Source organism: Tenrec ecaudatus, chromosome 12 (assembly GCF_050624435.1).
Source record: "Tenrec ecaudatus isolate mTenEca1 chromosome 12, mTenEca1.hap1, whole genome shotgun sequence".
NCBI classification, from domain to species: domain Eukaryota; kingdom Metazoa; phylum Chordata; class Mammalia; order Afrosoricida; family Tenrecidae; genus Tenrec; species Tenrec ecaudatus.
The window spans coordinates 118,208,805-118,225,138 of record NC_134541.1 but is presented as its reverse complement, the minus strand read 5'-3'; the positions used below and the strand labels follow the sequence as shown (position 1 = coordinate 118,225,138).

The 16,334-nt window shown below is 46.0% G+C and overlaps 1 protein-coding gene across 1 annotated transcript in view; it reads right to left on the bottom strand.

Annotated features, from left to right (window-relative positions):
- Nucleotides 1–16,334, bottom strand: part of OTOA (otoancorin) — an 82,452-nt gene that overhangs the window by 34,926 nt on the left and 31,192 nt on the right. The window contains exons 12-17 of the mRNA XM_075528119.1: nt 15,786–16,001; nt 13,021–13,188; nt 11,628–11,768; nt 7,380–7,438; nt 7,082–7,199; nt 4,364–4,437 (exon numbers count right to left, since the gene is read on the bottom strand). Coding sequence (XP_075384234.1) covers nt 4,364–4,437; nt 7,082–7,199; nt 7,380–7,438; nt 11,628–11,768; nt 13,021–13,188; nt 15,786–16,001 — 776 coding nt within the window. The remainder of the gene's footprint in view (nt 1–4,363; nt 4,438–7,081; nt 7,200–7,379; nt 7,439–11,627; nt 11,769–13,020; nt 13,189–15,785; nt 16,002–16,334) is intronic.

Genomic DNA, 16,334 nt, shown 5'->3' with positions numbered 1-16,334 from the left:
ACTTGATAATTAAAGTGTAGGGGTGGAGTCTAGCCTGTCAATCAGGTCACCCCCTGATGAGGCCTCCCTATAGCCTTCTCATAGAGGGTCCTGGGAACTCCCCTCTCTCTGCCTTCACCTTCCTGAGAAGAGAGCCATGTGGAGACCGTGCCAGCTCTGGAGATGCTTCTACGGACCTTGGATACACACAACTCTGTACCCACCGACCTGTGATCTTCCTGCATTCAGCATCATTGAATGGGCTGCGTGAGTCTGAAGAGGAATTCATGGGCTAATCCTGGATTTATGGGCTAATAACAGACTTATGGACTTGATCTGGACTGGGTTGGGATGTTTTATTGATGCATAATTACTTCTTCATATAAAGTTCTCTCTCATATATATATATGAGTGTCTCTGGATTTGTTTCTCTAGTGAGCCCAGACTAACACAAGTCATGTGTTACTGGTAGGTTACTGGCTGCTGGAGATGGGGGAGGTAAGGAGTGATGCTGAAAGATATGGGTTTTCCCTTTGTAGCAATGAAGATGATGTAAACATAACCATAGTTCTGGCTGCATGTATTCGTGAATATACTAAAAACCATGGGATTGTGCATCGGCATGTTTTATGCTTTTAATAAAGCTTTTTAAAATAAAGGTTAAGAAACACTTCTTAGATCTATAAGCCAACTCATCATCACCACTTGAATAGCCCAAAGCCAATCTCAAAACTTCCTTCAGACATATAAATTTTAAAACAAAAGACTAGATACACACTTTATGATGCTATTTTATAAAGCTCTAAAACTTGCAAAACTGAAAGTATTATTCATACACATGTGGTGAAATTATATATCTTTAAAAACAGAAAAAATTGTATAAAACTGATCTACTCTGTAAATCTTTACTATAAAATGTTAGAAATATATATATATATATATATATATATATATATATATATATATATATATACATTGCATCTCCTGAATATTACTCAAGTCTCTTCTTACTGCTCCATTCCCAATACCTTGGTCCTATTTATTAATTCATTCATCCAGTCAATGAATATTCACCAAACATCTACTGCATGCCAGGCACTAGCTACAGCAATGAACAGAGAACAAGCGACCCCTTCCTTCACATTTCTTATATTCTAGTGGGGGGAAGAAATACACATATCGATGGATGAAAGAGATCATTTCAGCTCATAATAAGTGTAAGGAGGAAAACCAAATGGTTCTGGAACAGAAAGCAATGGCGGTGAACAGGAGATCCCCTTCTAAGGCAGCTAACACAAGAAGGAGTAGAAGAAGCCAGCCACACCGATGGCTGTGTTCCTAAAATGAGCATCTCCTCTCTCCCGCCTTCTCGCCAAGCCCCTTGTTAGTCCCCCTTCTATGTGGCCAGAGACGAAGACCTTTCTGAAACAGAGCTGACAGCTGCATTCGGAGCACAAGTGAAACACCTCAGAGCATCGTGCAAAGCCCTTCAGGATCAGACTGTCCGGCCCTCTTTCCTCTCTCCCCCAGCTACTCACTGTGTGCATTGTGTGTCCCCCTACTGCTGTGCTTTCCTCACCCACCACCAAACACAACATCCTTTGTGTAGCTTCCTAGAGTACTCAACTTAAACTCTCTCCGGCTTTAGTTCTGTTTTCCCAGACTCTCCAGGTCAGAGGAAATAGTCCCTCCTCTATATCCAGTGTCCATTGCACTTGGTTTGCAGAGAGAACCACGCCCTTCTTGCTCCGCCTAAGTGGAGGATAGCCATTTCCACTCCTATCTCCAGAGGCATGATCCATACCTAAACTAGCCAAACCTACTTGTCCGGACTCCAGTGATCAACCCGAGGAAAGCAAATTGGCTTAAGTTACACCAAGAAATAGCAAACTCATTATGTTTATTGAGAATGATGAAAAGTAAATATTTCTCTTTCTGGGGAGCAATCATTGGATGCAGGAGTCAGGAGGGAGAAGTAGAGCTGATTGTGATGATGTATGTATCACTCTTTTTAGAAGCATTTAAACTATGGTGTATTTTATCTGAATTTTATATCAAGAAAACTACTTAAAAGAAAAGGAAAAAAACAAACTTGACCTATGGTTGCCATGGGTGAAGAAGGAAGGGTTTTTGCTTGGGGAGCATTGAGTTTTTCTTAATAGTGGTGGAACAATTTAGAGAGATGGTTGTACCACACTGCGCTAGTCTGGGTTGACTAGAGAAACAAATCCAGAGATATTCATATGTGTGTAACAGAAAATGTTGTCGTCATTCTGAATGAGGGGGGGTGTGTGGGGAGACTCAAAGCCTATCTGTAGGCAACTGAACAACCCCTTAGAGAAGGGTCTCAGGGAGGAGATGAGCCAGTCAGGGTGCAGTATAGCACCAATGAGACATACAACTTTTTTCTAGGTCTTTAATGCTTCCTCCCCTCCCCCACCCACCCATCATGATCCCAGTTCTACCTTACAAATCCAGCTAGACCAGAGCATGTACACTGGTACAGATAAGAGATGGAAACACAGGGAACCCAGGACAGATAAACCTTCTCAAAACCAATACTGAGAGTAGCCATACCAGGAGAGTAAGGGAAATGTAGGGGAAGAAAGTGGAAACTGATCACAATGATCTACATATAATCCCCTCCCTGGGGGACAACAACACAAAAGTGGGTGAAAGGAGACATCAGACAGATATGAAAAATAATAATTTATAAATTATCAAGGGTTTGTGAAGGAGGGAGGGTAGAGGGAGGGGGGGATGAGGAACTGATACCAAGGGCTCAAGTAGAAAGAAAATGTTTTGAGAATGATGATGGCAACAAATGTACAAATGTGCTTGACACAATGGATGGATGGATAATTGTGATAAGAGTTGTATAAGCCCCGGATAAAATGTTTTTTTTAAACAGGGAGAGAATGTTTTATCGAAGAGTAATCGTATATTAAGAAATCATCCCAGCCAATTCCAGAACAAGTCCATAAGTTCAAAATTAGCCCATAAGTCCAATATTAGAAACCCCATGCCTGATACTAGCCCATAAATTCTTCTAGATTTACACAATACATGGAATGATGCTGAAAGCAAGAAGGTCACAGGGCAGTGGTTGAAAAGTCTTGTGGAAACATCTCAGTGCTGGCGTGGGTCTCCATGTGACTCCTCCAGCTCCAGGGCTCTGGCTGCCATCCACATAGCTTCATGTGGCTCGTCAACGGGAATGTGAGGCAGGGAAAGTGGGCCCTGGCTTCAGTGAGCCATTTATCTCCGTTGCACCTCCAAACGAGGTCATCTAGCTGCGACCTGATTGACAGGCTAAACTCCACCCCTTTACTCTTATTACCCTCAAGTTGACAGATTATGTGACTGTCACACACATTAAGAGTATAATCAATAGCACTGAATTTCACATGTAGAAGTTGTTGAATCACTAAATGTTTTGTTGTATATATTTTTATCAAAATTGAAAAAAAAGGTAAATGATAAAAAAGAGGAAAAGTTACATGAATAAAAATAAGTATGGAGAAAATGAAAATGTTCTAAAATTGATTGTGGTAAAGATTGTACAACTCTTCTTGATATGGTTGAACTATGAATTGTATGGCATGAGAATGAAATGCCAATAAAACTGTTTAAATAAAGAGTAAATATATGTATATATGAATGAAAGAACTTGCCTAAGTGTGGCATCATCAGTGGAAAACTAAGACAAGAAACAGGGAGACAGATGACATGATTGGAGCACCTGGATCCAGCTATGCCTGAAGCCTGCCCCTGAACTTTCCAGTTATTTGAACGAAAAATTCCCTCCCACAGTCCAAGTCAATATGCATTAAAAATCTAGCCCTCTCAAGCAAATATCAACTTGATGTTATGATAAGCTTCATTCTTGCCTTTTTCCACCTTAATAAGATTATAACCTCGCATGTGGGAAAATGTCCATGACCTCTGAGGACCAGCACAAAGTAAGCACTCAATAAATTTTTGGGGGGCTGAATGAAGGCAAGCACAGGAAGAGGCAGGAGAAAGAAAGGAAGTAGACAAAGAGTGTCCTGACAGTGTGTGAAGAAAGCAGGGCTTCCGAGGGCTGGAGCCCACACGGCCAGGAGAAATCCATGCCCATGTCAGTGCTGGTTCCCCTGCTTCATGAGCACCCCATCAGGCTTAGGTTGCTTTTTAAGTACTGGCAGCGGGGAACAGGAGAGTCTTCCAAAATGTCTCTGTGGGGCTCAGAATCTAAATCTGGTCCTCCAGCACTTAACTGTGTAACGCCCGCCGCCTCTGTTTCTCCTCCGATTGTGTCTGAAGAGCCCAGGAGAAGGGTCGCCTGGGCTTGATTGACTCTCAGTCCTACTTCTGAGCCAGACTATGGGCTCGGGTCACTTACGGGAGTGTGGCCAAAAGGTAAGGCGGAATCGAGGACCTGGAAACCTCCCAGTATTTCCATGCCAAGCAGTTGACCTGAAAGAAGGAGGCCGTTCTAGGAATGTATTTCAACAATCATCATCATTATATATTATTATTGCCACCATAAATTATTATCATTATCAAGCTGCTCCATCTGTGGCCCCAAGTCCTCACAAATAGCGCTTTTTTTGTGCCAAAGACGGTTCTAGGTGCTTTATACATGCTCTTTTCTTTCCTACGACATCCAATGGTATCAATACCATTACTCTGCCCATTTTACAACAAGAGAACTAAGGCAGTAATGAAACAAACATAAAATTCACCCAGGCAGACACGCCTCCGTGTTTTGGTTTCTACCTGCAGACTGGGGGATAGAACTTTACTGATCCTGAGCAGGAAGGAGATTGGTTACGTCAATACAGGGTAATTGTACAATGAAAACTATGCAACTCTTCTGTTTCAATAAGGGAGATTTATAAATAATAGTGAATGATGGCCATGCCCTGTTTTTTATATATATTTTTAAAATCTATGTCCCTTGGCTTCAAGTCCATTCTGACTCCTCAAACCCCTTGGGGTTTCTGAGTCTGTATATCTTACTCTGGAAACTGGCTCCATCATGGTGGATTCAAATGGTCAACTAACAATCAGTTAGCAGCTGATTGCTTAACCACTGTGCCACCAAGGCTCCTTATAATATATCGAGTGAAACATCAGTATGTATAAATTCAATGATGTTTTCAAAATTGCATTCAGATGTGTTTTTGTTGTTTTTTAAAATCTCAAAGTCAGCAACAAGCTTCCACTACCGTTGCCTCTAGCCTGGTTTCTTCGCCTCTATACGATTGACATTTTGGATGGGAGAGTCTTTATTGCGGGGGGCTGTCCTGGGCATGGTAGAATGTTTGGCAACATCCCTGGTCTCTAAACACTATATGCTAATAGCGCTCCCAGTCCTCACCCCACCCTCCCACAGGACAACCAAAAATGTCTCCATAAAACCAAACTCACTGCCATCGAGTGACTTAGGACTGAGCAGAACTGCCCCCATGGGATCCTGCAATGGTAACCCTTTCTGGAAGCAAAAAGCCACATTGTCCTACCTCCAGCAGCTGCTGCCTCCAAACTGCTGGCCTTGCCATGCACAGCCCACTGGGAAACCACTATGTCACCGAATGGCCCCTGGAGAACAAAACTGCCTTCTGCTTAGCTGAGAGCTACTGTTCTAGGGCCAGGCTTATGGGGAATTTTATTTTCCCTGATTTTTTTTAAGTAATGAGTATGTGTTTTCAGCATAAAAAAGAACAAAAAGTTAAAAAAAGATTTTCTAATTAACAGGTATTTGAAGGTTCTTGGTGCTGCAGAGTCTGGGTAACTGGCTTTGCTGGGGCAATTCTTCCTTCCTGAGCATGTAGCCCCCCACCCCCACCCCCCGCCACAAAAGGGTTGGAGTTCAATCCAGTGCCACATTCCCTGTTTGCCCAGGACCTTTCTTTAGATGCACTGGTTAGAAATGCAGATTCTCAGGCCTTCTCCCAGACCTACTAGACAGAAACTCTGGTGGGGCCCACAAACTGTGTTTACACAAGATTTTTAGGAGATGTTAATTCAAGCTGACATTTGAGAATGACTGACAGACCAGCCAAGCCAAGGGATGACAGGGCTTTGTTAAAACTGTGCTTACTCCACTTATGATCTCAAAGGGCAACACACCCACACCAAGATGCATGCTTCCTGCCTCTGAGGGGAGAATGGGCGCCTGGGGAATGTTTTAAGCCGGCCCGGAGCATATGTAGGGCCGTTGGGAGGACAAGTTGCACATTCACTTGTTCACTCTCTCAGGATTCTGGGGAGTCAGCAGCTCACACTCAGACCCACATGCTGCTTCCGCAACTCCTGGCCATTGAGTGGATTCTGACTCAGGATGACCCCATGTGTGGCAGGGTCGAACTGTAATCTTTAAGGAGGGGAACTTGGTGGTGTAGCCCTTGAGCGGCTGCTAACCGAAAGGTCATCTCCCTGGGCAGGAGAAAGATGCAGCCGTCTACTCCCACAAAGCCTTGGAATCTCCTTTGGGGTCCTTCAACTTTGTCCTGTAGGGCTCACTAGGAGTCAGAACCTATTCAACTACACTGACTTTTTAATCTTCATGGAAGCAGATTGCCAGACCTTACTTCCGCAGTACCACTGATAGATTTGTGTGCCACTAGCCTTTTTGTTAGCAGTTGAGACCAAACTGAGTCAACAGGGACCTTGTTACTTGCTCAGAAACTATGAAAACCCAGTCGTGCCTCTGGTCTCCTTATGGGTTACAAAGTATAACAATTTTGGGAACTGAAGCTTTCAATGAAATTGCCCACATTCAGGGCCACCCCTAGACAGGACAGGAATGCGAGATGAGGGATTGCATTTCATCCCGGGAGAATACAGTTAAGAACAAGCAAAATGGCATGCCCTGCTAATGTACATTAGGGTCCAAATTGGAGCATGGAAGTAGCCCTCTGCTGAAACGTAAGATGGTGGTGATAGGAGTGTGTGAGCTCTTTAAAAAGTAAACTGGAGATGGAGGCCTGGCTCAGTATTTGACCCCCAGCGATCACCTGCATCTGGACACTTCTGGTAGAACTATCCTTAGACGCCATCGGTCCATCCAGTGACTTGGGTGAAGAGGGAATTCAAAGGCAGTAAAGCATCTCACCTGATGCGGTGACAGCAGCGAGAGGTTATTCTCAAAATACTGGAAATTGGCCAGGAAGGCATCTGGGCTCATGGCTTCGATGTGTGAGCACCTCACCCCTTTAACCAGCTGCCCAGCCCTGGAAAACAAAAGGTGGACCAGGGGAGAAGAAAGGGGGGCGGGGGGGGGGGGCCGGGACAGGGAGACAAGAGGAGGCAGGCTGGATATGAGTGGGCTACAGACCCGACTGCCCAGCTCCCTCCCTTCTGGTGTGTGTCTCCAAAGGGGTCATCAGCCCCAGCAGCACGTCACTCCCTACCTCAGCAGCTCCTCTGGCCTCCTGGTAGACTGGGACAGAAGCTCATACAGGAACAAGGCCTAGGGGAAGAGAGTGTTTACTGGGGCTAATTGGACACTCGCTGTGAGTCCCTGGGAGGAAGGGACGATCCCATGTTACAGGTGGGAAAGGGGAAGCTTTCCCAGTGACATTACTTACCCAGAACCCAAACCCAAACCCACCGGGTTTCGGGCTGTAATCTTTACAGAAGCTGGCTGTAGATGGCAGGGTCCAAACTGCTGTTAGCAGCTGAGCGCTTCACTGCTGTGCCTCCAGACTCCTTTGTCACTTAACCAGACCCCTAAGTTGCTACATGGCCCTCGAGCCGATACCTGAACTGGTGTCCATCTAATTCCTGAGCCCCGAGGCTTACACCCCTGGTGACATCCTACGCTCCAGAGGTGAGTGAGATGCGCAGGTATTGGGTAGAGCCGTCAGAAGTTATGAAGCCGCTTACCAGTGGGAGTTTTTTTTTTTGTAGCCTCTATTGACATCTCTACCCCACCCCTCACCCCCCAGTTCCTGAGCACCCCAGGAAACAGGCCTGCAAAAGACAAATGAGTAGACCAGGACAGACTGGAAAATCCCATCCATACAGTCACTCCTGCTCACAGTGCATGCTAACTTCACACCTCCCAGGTGACTACTCTCAGAGACCAATACATCGTAGTCAGGGGAGCAATTTGTTGCAAGGAATGTAATTTTACAGAATACCTAACTTGCAGGAGCGATCAAGTGGGATATCCGTCTATTTTATAGACTCCGAAGCTTTGAACATAATTCCCCAAGCAGAATAAATCATGGGCTACAGTTAGGCTGTCGCATCTGGGACGTGGCAGCTGCGGTTCCTAAGCATCGAAGTTGGCCCAGGCAAGAGAAGCAGCAGAAGAGGCCCTCGGTGTGGCTCCAGAGAATCCAGTTCTGGGGTCTTCCCACAGTCTTCCCCAATTTCGGGAAAACGTCAGCTCAGGCTGCTGAGTCTAACCTATCTAGAAGTCTTCTGGGGCAGGATGTGTTTCCCAAAAGGGCAGCTGCCACATTTGTGACCCAATATGACCTTCTAAGAACCTCTCTACACCTCCTTAAAGCTATGTCCCCTCTGTTTAAACATGACTTTCCCCAAACCACGCCATCCCCTCACTCCAGCTCTGGGCCTTGCCCCTGCCCTCCTTCCATTCCCTCCTTCCATTGGTAAGACCTCAATGAATAGAGTGCAGAAGTGATACTGTGTGACTTTGAAGGTGAGGTCAAAAAAGAGACCTATACCTTTGAGCCCTGACCCTCCCATAAGAAGTCCAGCCACCTTGAAGCCACCATGCTGGAGAAACCACATGGAGATAGAGAGAGGTGCCTTTGACTGCTTGAATCTTGCCAGCACAGATGCCAGACCCAGCCTCCAAATGATTCTGGCTCCAACCATCATCTTAGGCCAATCCCATCAGAGACCTTGAGCAAGAAGCCCTCGGGAATCTAATCAAATGATGGCCTCTGTCTTAAGCCACTGAACATGGAGGTGGTTTCTTACACAGGGATAGAGCATCAGAGCATCATCCTTGACAGAGTTCTTTCATACCCCCTATCCAGTCAGTCAGATGGTTTTGCCAATGGAATTGAAGTCCTGGTGGTGTAGTGGTTATGAGTTGGGCTGATAACCACAAGGTCAGCAGTTCAAAACCACCAGCTGCTCCCAGGGAAAAAGATGGGTTTTCTACTCTGTAAAGAGTGACAGCCTTGGAACTCACAGGGGCAGTTCCACCCTGCTCTATTGAGTCACTGTGAGTCAGCATTGACTCGATGGCAGTGAGGCCATCGGAATCTATTCAGAATCTGATCATGGGTCCGCACAAGCAATCAACCCCTCTACCACCTCTTTGACTTGTCTCCAACTACTCCCCTCCCCTCACCCCATCCCTGGGCCTCCTGTCCCCTCCTCTCACTCCATCGTGCGTGACCTAAAGGAGTAAATGCTTTATTTAATGATCTTTTTTACTGTCTGTCTCCCCTCACTTAAGAGCCCTGGTGTCGCAGTGTTTATATGTTTGACCGTGATCAGCAGTTCAAAACCACCAGAGCTTCTTTCTCCTTGGGGGAAAGATGAAGCTTTCTACTCCCATAAAGAGTTTCAGTCTCAGAAACCCACAGGGGGCTGTCCACCCTGCCTATAGGGTCGCTATGAGTCAGCATCAACTTGATGGCAGTGAATTTGGGGGGTTTGTTGCTGTTGTTGTTTGGTCTCCCCTCACTAGAACAGAAGTTCCAGGAGAGGCAGGATCTTTGTTTGCTTTGTTCACAGGGCGTTCCCAGCACCAGGAATGCCAGAACCCAGCGAAGGCAGGGAGATGTTCTATAAATGGTGGATGAATGGATGGGGTGAATGGCTGACTGAAGGAAAAGGAAGTTGGAGAGAGTTCTAAAAGCAGTGTATCCATCTCGAATGCACCATGCAGGTTTCTGTTTTCTTAAAACATCTTCCTAGTAAGCCCACATGCACACACACCCCCCATGACTGTCCTGTACCCTTTGAGAAACCCTATCAACTCGTTGGAATCCCCCAAAACCAGAGCCTTCCAAGCTGATCACTCTGCCTGGAACTGAACTGACCACACAGATTCCCTCAGAATCCACTGTGTAGATCTAGCCTTTCCTGGAAGGCATCCGAAGGAGGCCAAGACAGTGTGCTGACTGAGAACTTGACTGCAGCCATCCACAGATCGTAGAGATGTGTTAAAGAGAGTCTTGTTTGGAATAAACTCAGGCATGTATGAATTGGAACCCTAGTAGAAATACCCTTTTCTACTTACCTTCCTATGCATATCTAGCTATACCTGTGTATGTGTGCATACAGATAGGGACAGGTAGACATATAGAGCTAAATCTTTCTGTTTCTGTTTCTCTAAACAACACCAAGATGCAACTCAGTGCTGGTGGGATTTTTCTGTGACTTGGGTAAAAGTTTACAGAGCAAGTTGGTTTTCCGGGCAACGGGTCACATACATGTCATTTTGCACCACTGATTGCACAATGTAACAACATCCTTCCTCCTTCTTTCCCGTGTTTCCCATTTCCATTCACACCAGCTTGAAGGATCTCGTCTTTGTGAATGCTTGTGATTAGGTGCCTTGGCCAAGTCAGTTCTGACTCATAGCGACCCTATGTACAAGGGAATGAAGCCCCGCCCAGTCCTGCGCTATCCTGTGATCATTCTTATGTTTGAGCCCATTGTCTATGGATTATGTTAAGCCCATTGACTTTGATGTCCATTGCAACTCTGGCCCTTAATCCTCAATTCATTGCCTCAAGGCATTTGGAATAAATTGAGGCTAAAAAGTTTCCCTTTCTTGTCTTGGAAGAAGGACAGGCAGAAGGTTTCTTAGAGGCTAGGATGACAAGACTTCATCTCATGTACTTTGGACGTGTTGTCAGGAGAGACCAGTCCCTGGGGAAGGACATCGTGCTTGGCAAAGCAGTGAAACCTGGTGGACTGACACAGTGGCTACACCGATGGGTTTCAACTGAAGAACAACCGTGCAGATGGCGCAGGACCGAGCAGTTTTTCGCCCTGTTGTGCATGGGATCGCTGTGAGTTAGAACAGACTACACAGCATTAACAATAGATTGTCCGGACTTCTCCCCTGGTGTGTTCTACCATCTTCGCTGCATGTTTGCTAGTGCTGGCAACATTTAACGGTACCCATGAAAGCAGCTAGCATGCATAGTGCATATCTGTCTCTTGTGCCAGGTGGCATGTCTTACATCACTGATTCATATGGAAAATTATCCCCATTTTATGCATAAGATGACTGAGGCTGCCTATGGAGGAGAACCAGAGTGCACACTCATGTCTTGTCTAGCACTTTAACCCTGTGCTGCTCTGCCTCCTGTATACAACCCCACAGAAATAATTATTTAACCAAATTACGGTGACCGTTAACCCAACTTTCCCAAGAACACAATCAGTAAATAAAAGAACCAGTTGCCGTAGAATCAATTCCAACTCACAGCCACCTCGTGTGTTTCTGTGTAGAACCTGCACTTCATAGAGTTTTCAGTGGCTGGTTTTTTCAAGAATAAATGACCAGGCCTTTCTTCCAAGGCCCTCAGAATGAATCCAAACCACCAGCCTTTGCAGCTACCAGCTGAACACCTTTGCAGTTTGCAGCACCCAGGAATCCCTCCCAGAAGGCAGGGGGCTAGGAATACAGGTACAATCTGCGGGACTCAAAGTCATACCTGACTCCTCCGAAGCGCCTTTTCCTTTAGAACTGTAGCATTGAGGCCAGGTTCCCGCCGCAGATCGAAAAGAGACACTTCCTTAAAGAACGCCCCTTGAATATCTACCAGCACTGAGGCAACACCTCCTGCTTCAGTCATCTGCCCAAAGTGAGAAGACATAACATAAGAACTGCGTTACACGGGTGCCGAGGCTTGAGGAAGAGCCGTCCTTAGGATTGTTCTTGAGTTTCATCCCATGGCGCAGCACTGTGTCCAGTGCTTCCCAGGCAACAAAACCTCCCAGATCCAGTCAGCAGTCTTAGGACGGAGGGACTATAGTTATCCCCATTTTACAGAGAGGGGAAACTGAGGCTCGTGATGTAATAGGTCAAAAGCCGATGTTGTTGTTAAATGCCTTGGGGCTGATTGTGACTCATAGCAACCCTCTGTACAACAGAGCAAGACACTGCCTGGTCCTGCGCCATGCTCACAAGTGCTAGGCCTGAGCCCATTGTTGCAGCCACTGTGTCCATCCATCTTACCAATGGTCTTCCCTTTCTCATTCACCCTTCCACTTTACCACACATGATGTCCTTCCAGGGACTGGATAACATGTCCAAAGTACAAGGCGAAACCTTGCCATCCTTGCTTCCACTTGTTCCAAGACAGATGTGTTTGTTCAGCTGACAGTCTATGGTATGATCCGTGCTCCTTTTGAACCCCACAGTTCAAATGCATGGATCCTTCTTCAGTCTTTCTATTCCCTGTCCAATATTCACATGCATACGAAGCCATCGAAAATGCCATGGTTTGGGTCAGGCACACCTTTGTCTTCAAAGTGACATCCTTGCTTGTCAACCCTCTAAAGAGGTCCTGTGCAGCAAATTCACCCAGTGCAAGGCGGCATGTGATCTCTTGACTGCTGCTGGAAATGAGATTCAAGCCTGTCTACTTGATTCCAAACGCAACGTCTGTTGGTGATTTAGGCCAAACCTCCAGGTTTGGTTTTGAAGCCGATTCTGCAAATTAACCCTAGGAGGTGTAAGAGAGGAAGGGGCTGGGAGAGCCACTGCCAGCTGAGGAAGAAGAGTGTCTTCACGGCTTTGCATCTGCATCTTCAGATTGGGATAACAAACTTTAAAAATAGTTGGGGGTCAAGAAATCTGAACATTTAAAAGGCCCTCAGCCTGGCTAGGGAGAGCAATGAGGCCTGGGTGAAATGCAGTCTGACCAGAGGGGCTCTTCCTGGGAAGGACGGAGGGGACCGTCTGCATATCAGAACCCCCCTGAACACTGAGGAGGAGAAACCCTGGGCCTGACTTAATGGCCCTAAGGTGCAGCCCACTCCAAAACCCCCAACCCTCATCCTCAGGGAGCACAAGTGCCGGAGGGCCGGACGTCTCCATCTCACCTTGCTGAGAATGCCCTGCTGCTGGGCAGCCGACAGATCGCACAGGTGCTGGGCGAGGGTGCTTCTCAGGACCTGGGTGAGGTCCTTGCGGTCCATGCTGTACAAAGCCTGGGTGCTGAGCCCAGTCAGCAGCACACCCATCTGGCTGATGTTGTAGAAAGACAGCACCTAGGAGAGGCCCGACAAGAGGACGAGGTTCTGTTCTAACCATTCCCCTCTCCGGCCTTTGTTAAGCCCCATGTCTGACAGATATGACGGTGAACAAGGCAAGTGCCCCTGCCCTTTCTTCTACCAGAAAAGAGAGCTAGAGATCAAAGAATGAGAAGCGGGGCTACTGGGCCACGCCCATTTGGCAGGTCCTAGAAACACAGACATATGAACCATGGACATGAGCATGGACATATGAACCAATACACACTCATCAGTGAAGACAGAAGCAACCTTGCACCACTGCACGGTGCAGTATTTGTCACTGTGGCAGAAAGGTGGAGGCCATCTACGCAGCCATCAACAAATGCCTGGATAAACAAAACGGAGCCTACCCACAATGGGCTCGGCCAGACAGAGAAGTAAAGTCCCGATGCACACCACAACGTTAGTGAGCTTGGAAACCATCCTTCTTGCCGAAATACATTAGACACAAAAGGACAAACGCATACTTTGTGAGCTCAGGTATACGAAATAAACAAGTACATAGAAGACAAAGATTCTTGGTGGTTACAAGGGTCCAGAAGGAGGAAGAACGGAAGTGTTTCTGTGCGGACAGCAGTAAGCCTGTGTGAGTGGTGCTGGAATCACAACGAGGGAAAGTGCTGGATGAACTAGGGAAAGGTTGAGATAACATGAAGAAGGCAGTGTCACTGCCTTTAACAAAATACATAACAGTGTGTGTTTGCTTTCACCACAATAGAGGAAAGTCAGGACTCACAGGTCACACCTGGCCAGAAGATATGGGGGGGGGGGGGGGGTTGTGTTGTCTGTGAAGACATTGACAATGTTTTAAAATTAAAGGATTTCCCAGAAACAATCTAAGCATCCATCACCAGTCAAATGGATGAACAAAATGTAGCACATGGAATGCCAAGCCATGAACTCCTAATAGATACTGTGACATGAAAGAACTTGACAACATAATTCTGAGTGAAAGAAGCCAGTCATAAAAGGAAAAATATGATATGATCCCACAAGAAAGGGCAAGTATTATATGCCTAGAGTGACTATGTTCATTAATGGTTACCAAGAGAGGAGGGAGGGGGGAGGGGAAGTCATTGTTAGGGAGCACTAGATTCTGACCATGGTGATGGCATAATGTTGAAACAGATAGTGGAGATGGTTCTACAATGTAATCATGTAATCAATGTCTCCGAGCTACACAAGTGAAAAAGGCTGAATTGGAAAATGTTTTGTTCTTTATATTTTTCTACCATAATTTAAAAAGAAAGGGAGGATCTCCCATAAACACCTATATTTAGGATTTTCTTTTTGTAAAAATCTGAAGATCAAGTCCATATTCCTACCTCTCAATAATAGGTAAAAGATCAAGAAATGACTGAAGATCAAAAGCTGGAGCCTTCCATAGATGTGATTAAAAAAGCAAAGCTCTCCACAACGGGAACAATAAGCTAGATCATGATAAACAGAGGAAATACTGAAGTTGTCAAATTTCATTTTACTTGAATCCACAATCAACTCCCACGGAAGTAGCAGTCAAGACATCAAACAATGTATTTCCTGCTGCCCAGGACCTCTTCAAAGTGTTAAAAAGCAAAGGGGTCACTTTGAGGACTAAGGTCTACCTGATCCCAGCCATGGGATTGTCAACTACCTCCTATGCATTCATAAGCTGAACACTGAATATAAAGACCAAAGAAGACTTGATACCTGCCTTTGAACTATGGTTCTAGCAAATAGTACTGAATGCACCATGGACAGAAGAACAAACAAATCTGTCTTGCAAGAAGCACAACCAGAATGCTCCTTAGACACAAGGAGAGTAAGTGTTCTTGTACATACTTTGGACATGTTTCCAGGAGGGAACAATCCCTGGAGAAAGGCATTGTGTTTGGTAGGTGTCATCAATAAAAAGGAACACTTGTGATGAAGTTAAATTGCTTGGCATGACCCTTCTACTCTTAGTCTTTGAAAGTCCCACAACATCACTGCAAATAAGGTGGGGAAGACTCTAACGGAGATTGGTCGATTTGGCTGTTCAACTGGGTATAAAAGTGAGCCATTTCAGAAACAGGAATAGAAGAATCCCATGACCAACAGGACCTTATGTGGTAACAATGCCTCCCCTGCTGCCCAAGACTCTGATCACGGGATGACAGATGTGTTACCAACCTCAACAAGCAAGAAAATCCTAGGGTGGATGCCACATACTCCTTATTTGCTTATCTACACAGATTACAGTCTTAAGGGCCTGGACACTATTTGCACAAACCATGGAGGTCGGTGACAGATTGTAAATCTTTATGAAAGCAGATAGCCTCATCTTTCTCCTGCAGAGAATGTGGTGGGTTCAAACTGCTGACCTAACAGCTAGCAGCCCAACACCTAACCCCCTATGCTACCAGGACTCCTATTAGTCAAACAAACAAGATGAGCAAATTTGCCAGCATCACCTAGTTATAAATGGCAAAGCAGGGATTCAACCCCAAATCCGCCTCATCATTAACCTCCCACTAACCAGAGTCCCTGGCTGTGTGGGTGTAGCTGGTCCTGGGGTCCTGGGTCCTAAAGAATTGTTCATAGCTCCAACTGACCTTCTCATGGGCCAAGTACTTGGCAGACAAGATGATGGCCTGACTTTTGGTCCAGCCTGTGACTTGATTGAGGGTGGAGATGGCGCTGCGCACAGCCTCGGGGGAAAGGGACTCCAGTTGACTGTAGGTCAACCCCACAACCGAATCTGACAAGGAGCCCAGCGTCTCGTTGAGGGTCTGATTCTCGGTGGCAATGTCCAGGAGGTCAGCTTTGAGCTGAAAGAGAAGCAAACTGAGAATGAGGGTCAACAGACACCAGAATGTAAGACTCCATCCTAGGGTCTGAGGACTCTACATCACCCTCCCCAGGGCTGTCCCTACAAGGTCCTGGCTCCAGACACAGAAGGGACAGACTCTCATCACGTCCAGACCCTGAACCGCCCCCAAAATTACCTTCTTTGGCCTTGATTTTCATGTGCCACAAATTCACTTTGTGCTTCATTTAAACGTTAATTTGTTATTAAATCAACCCTAAAGCCTAGCAGAAGAGAATTTTGTTCATTCTGAGCATAACTCCACCACACTCTCTATTTTTCTTTTACAGCATGG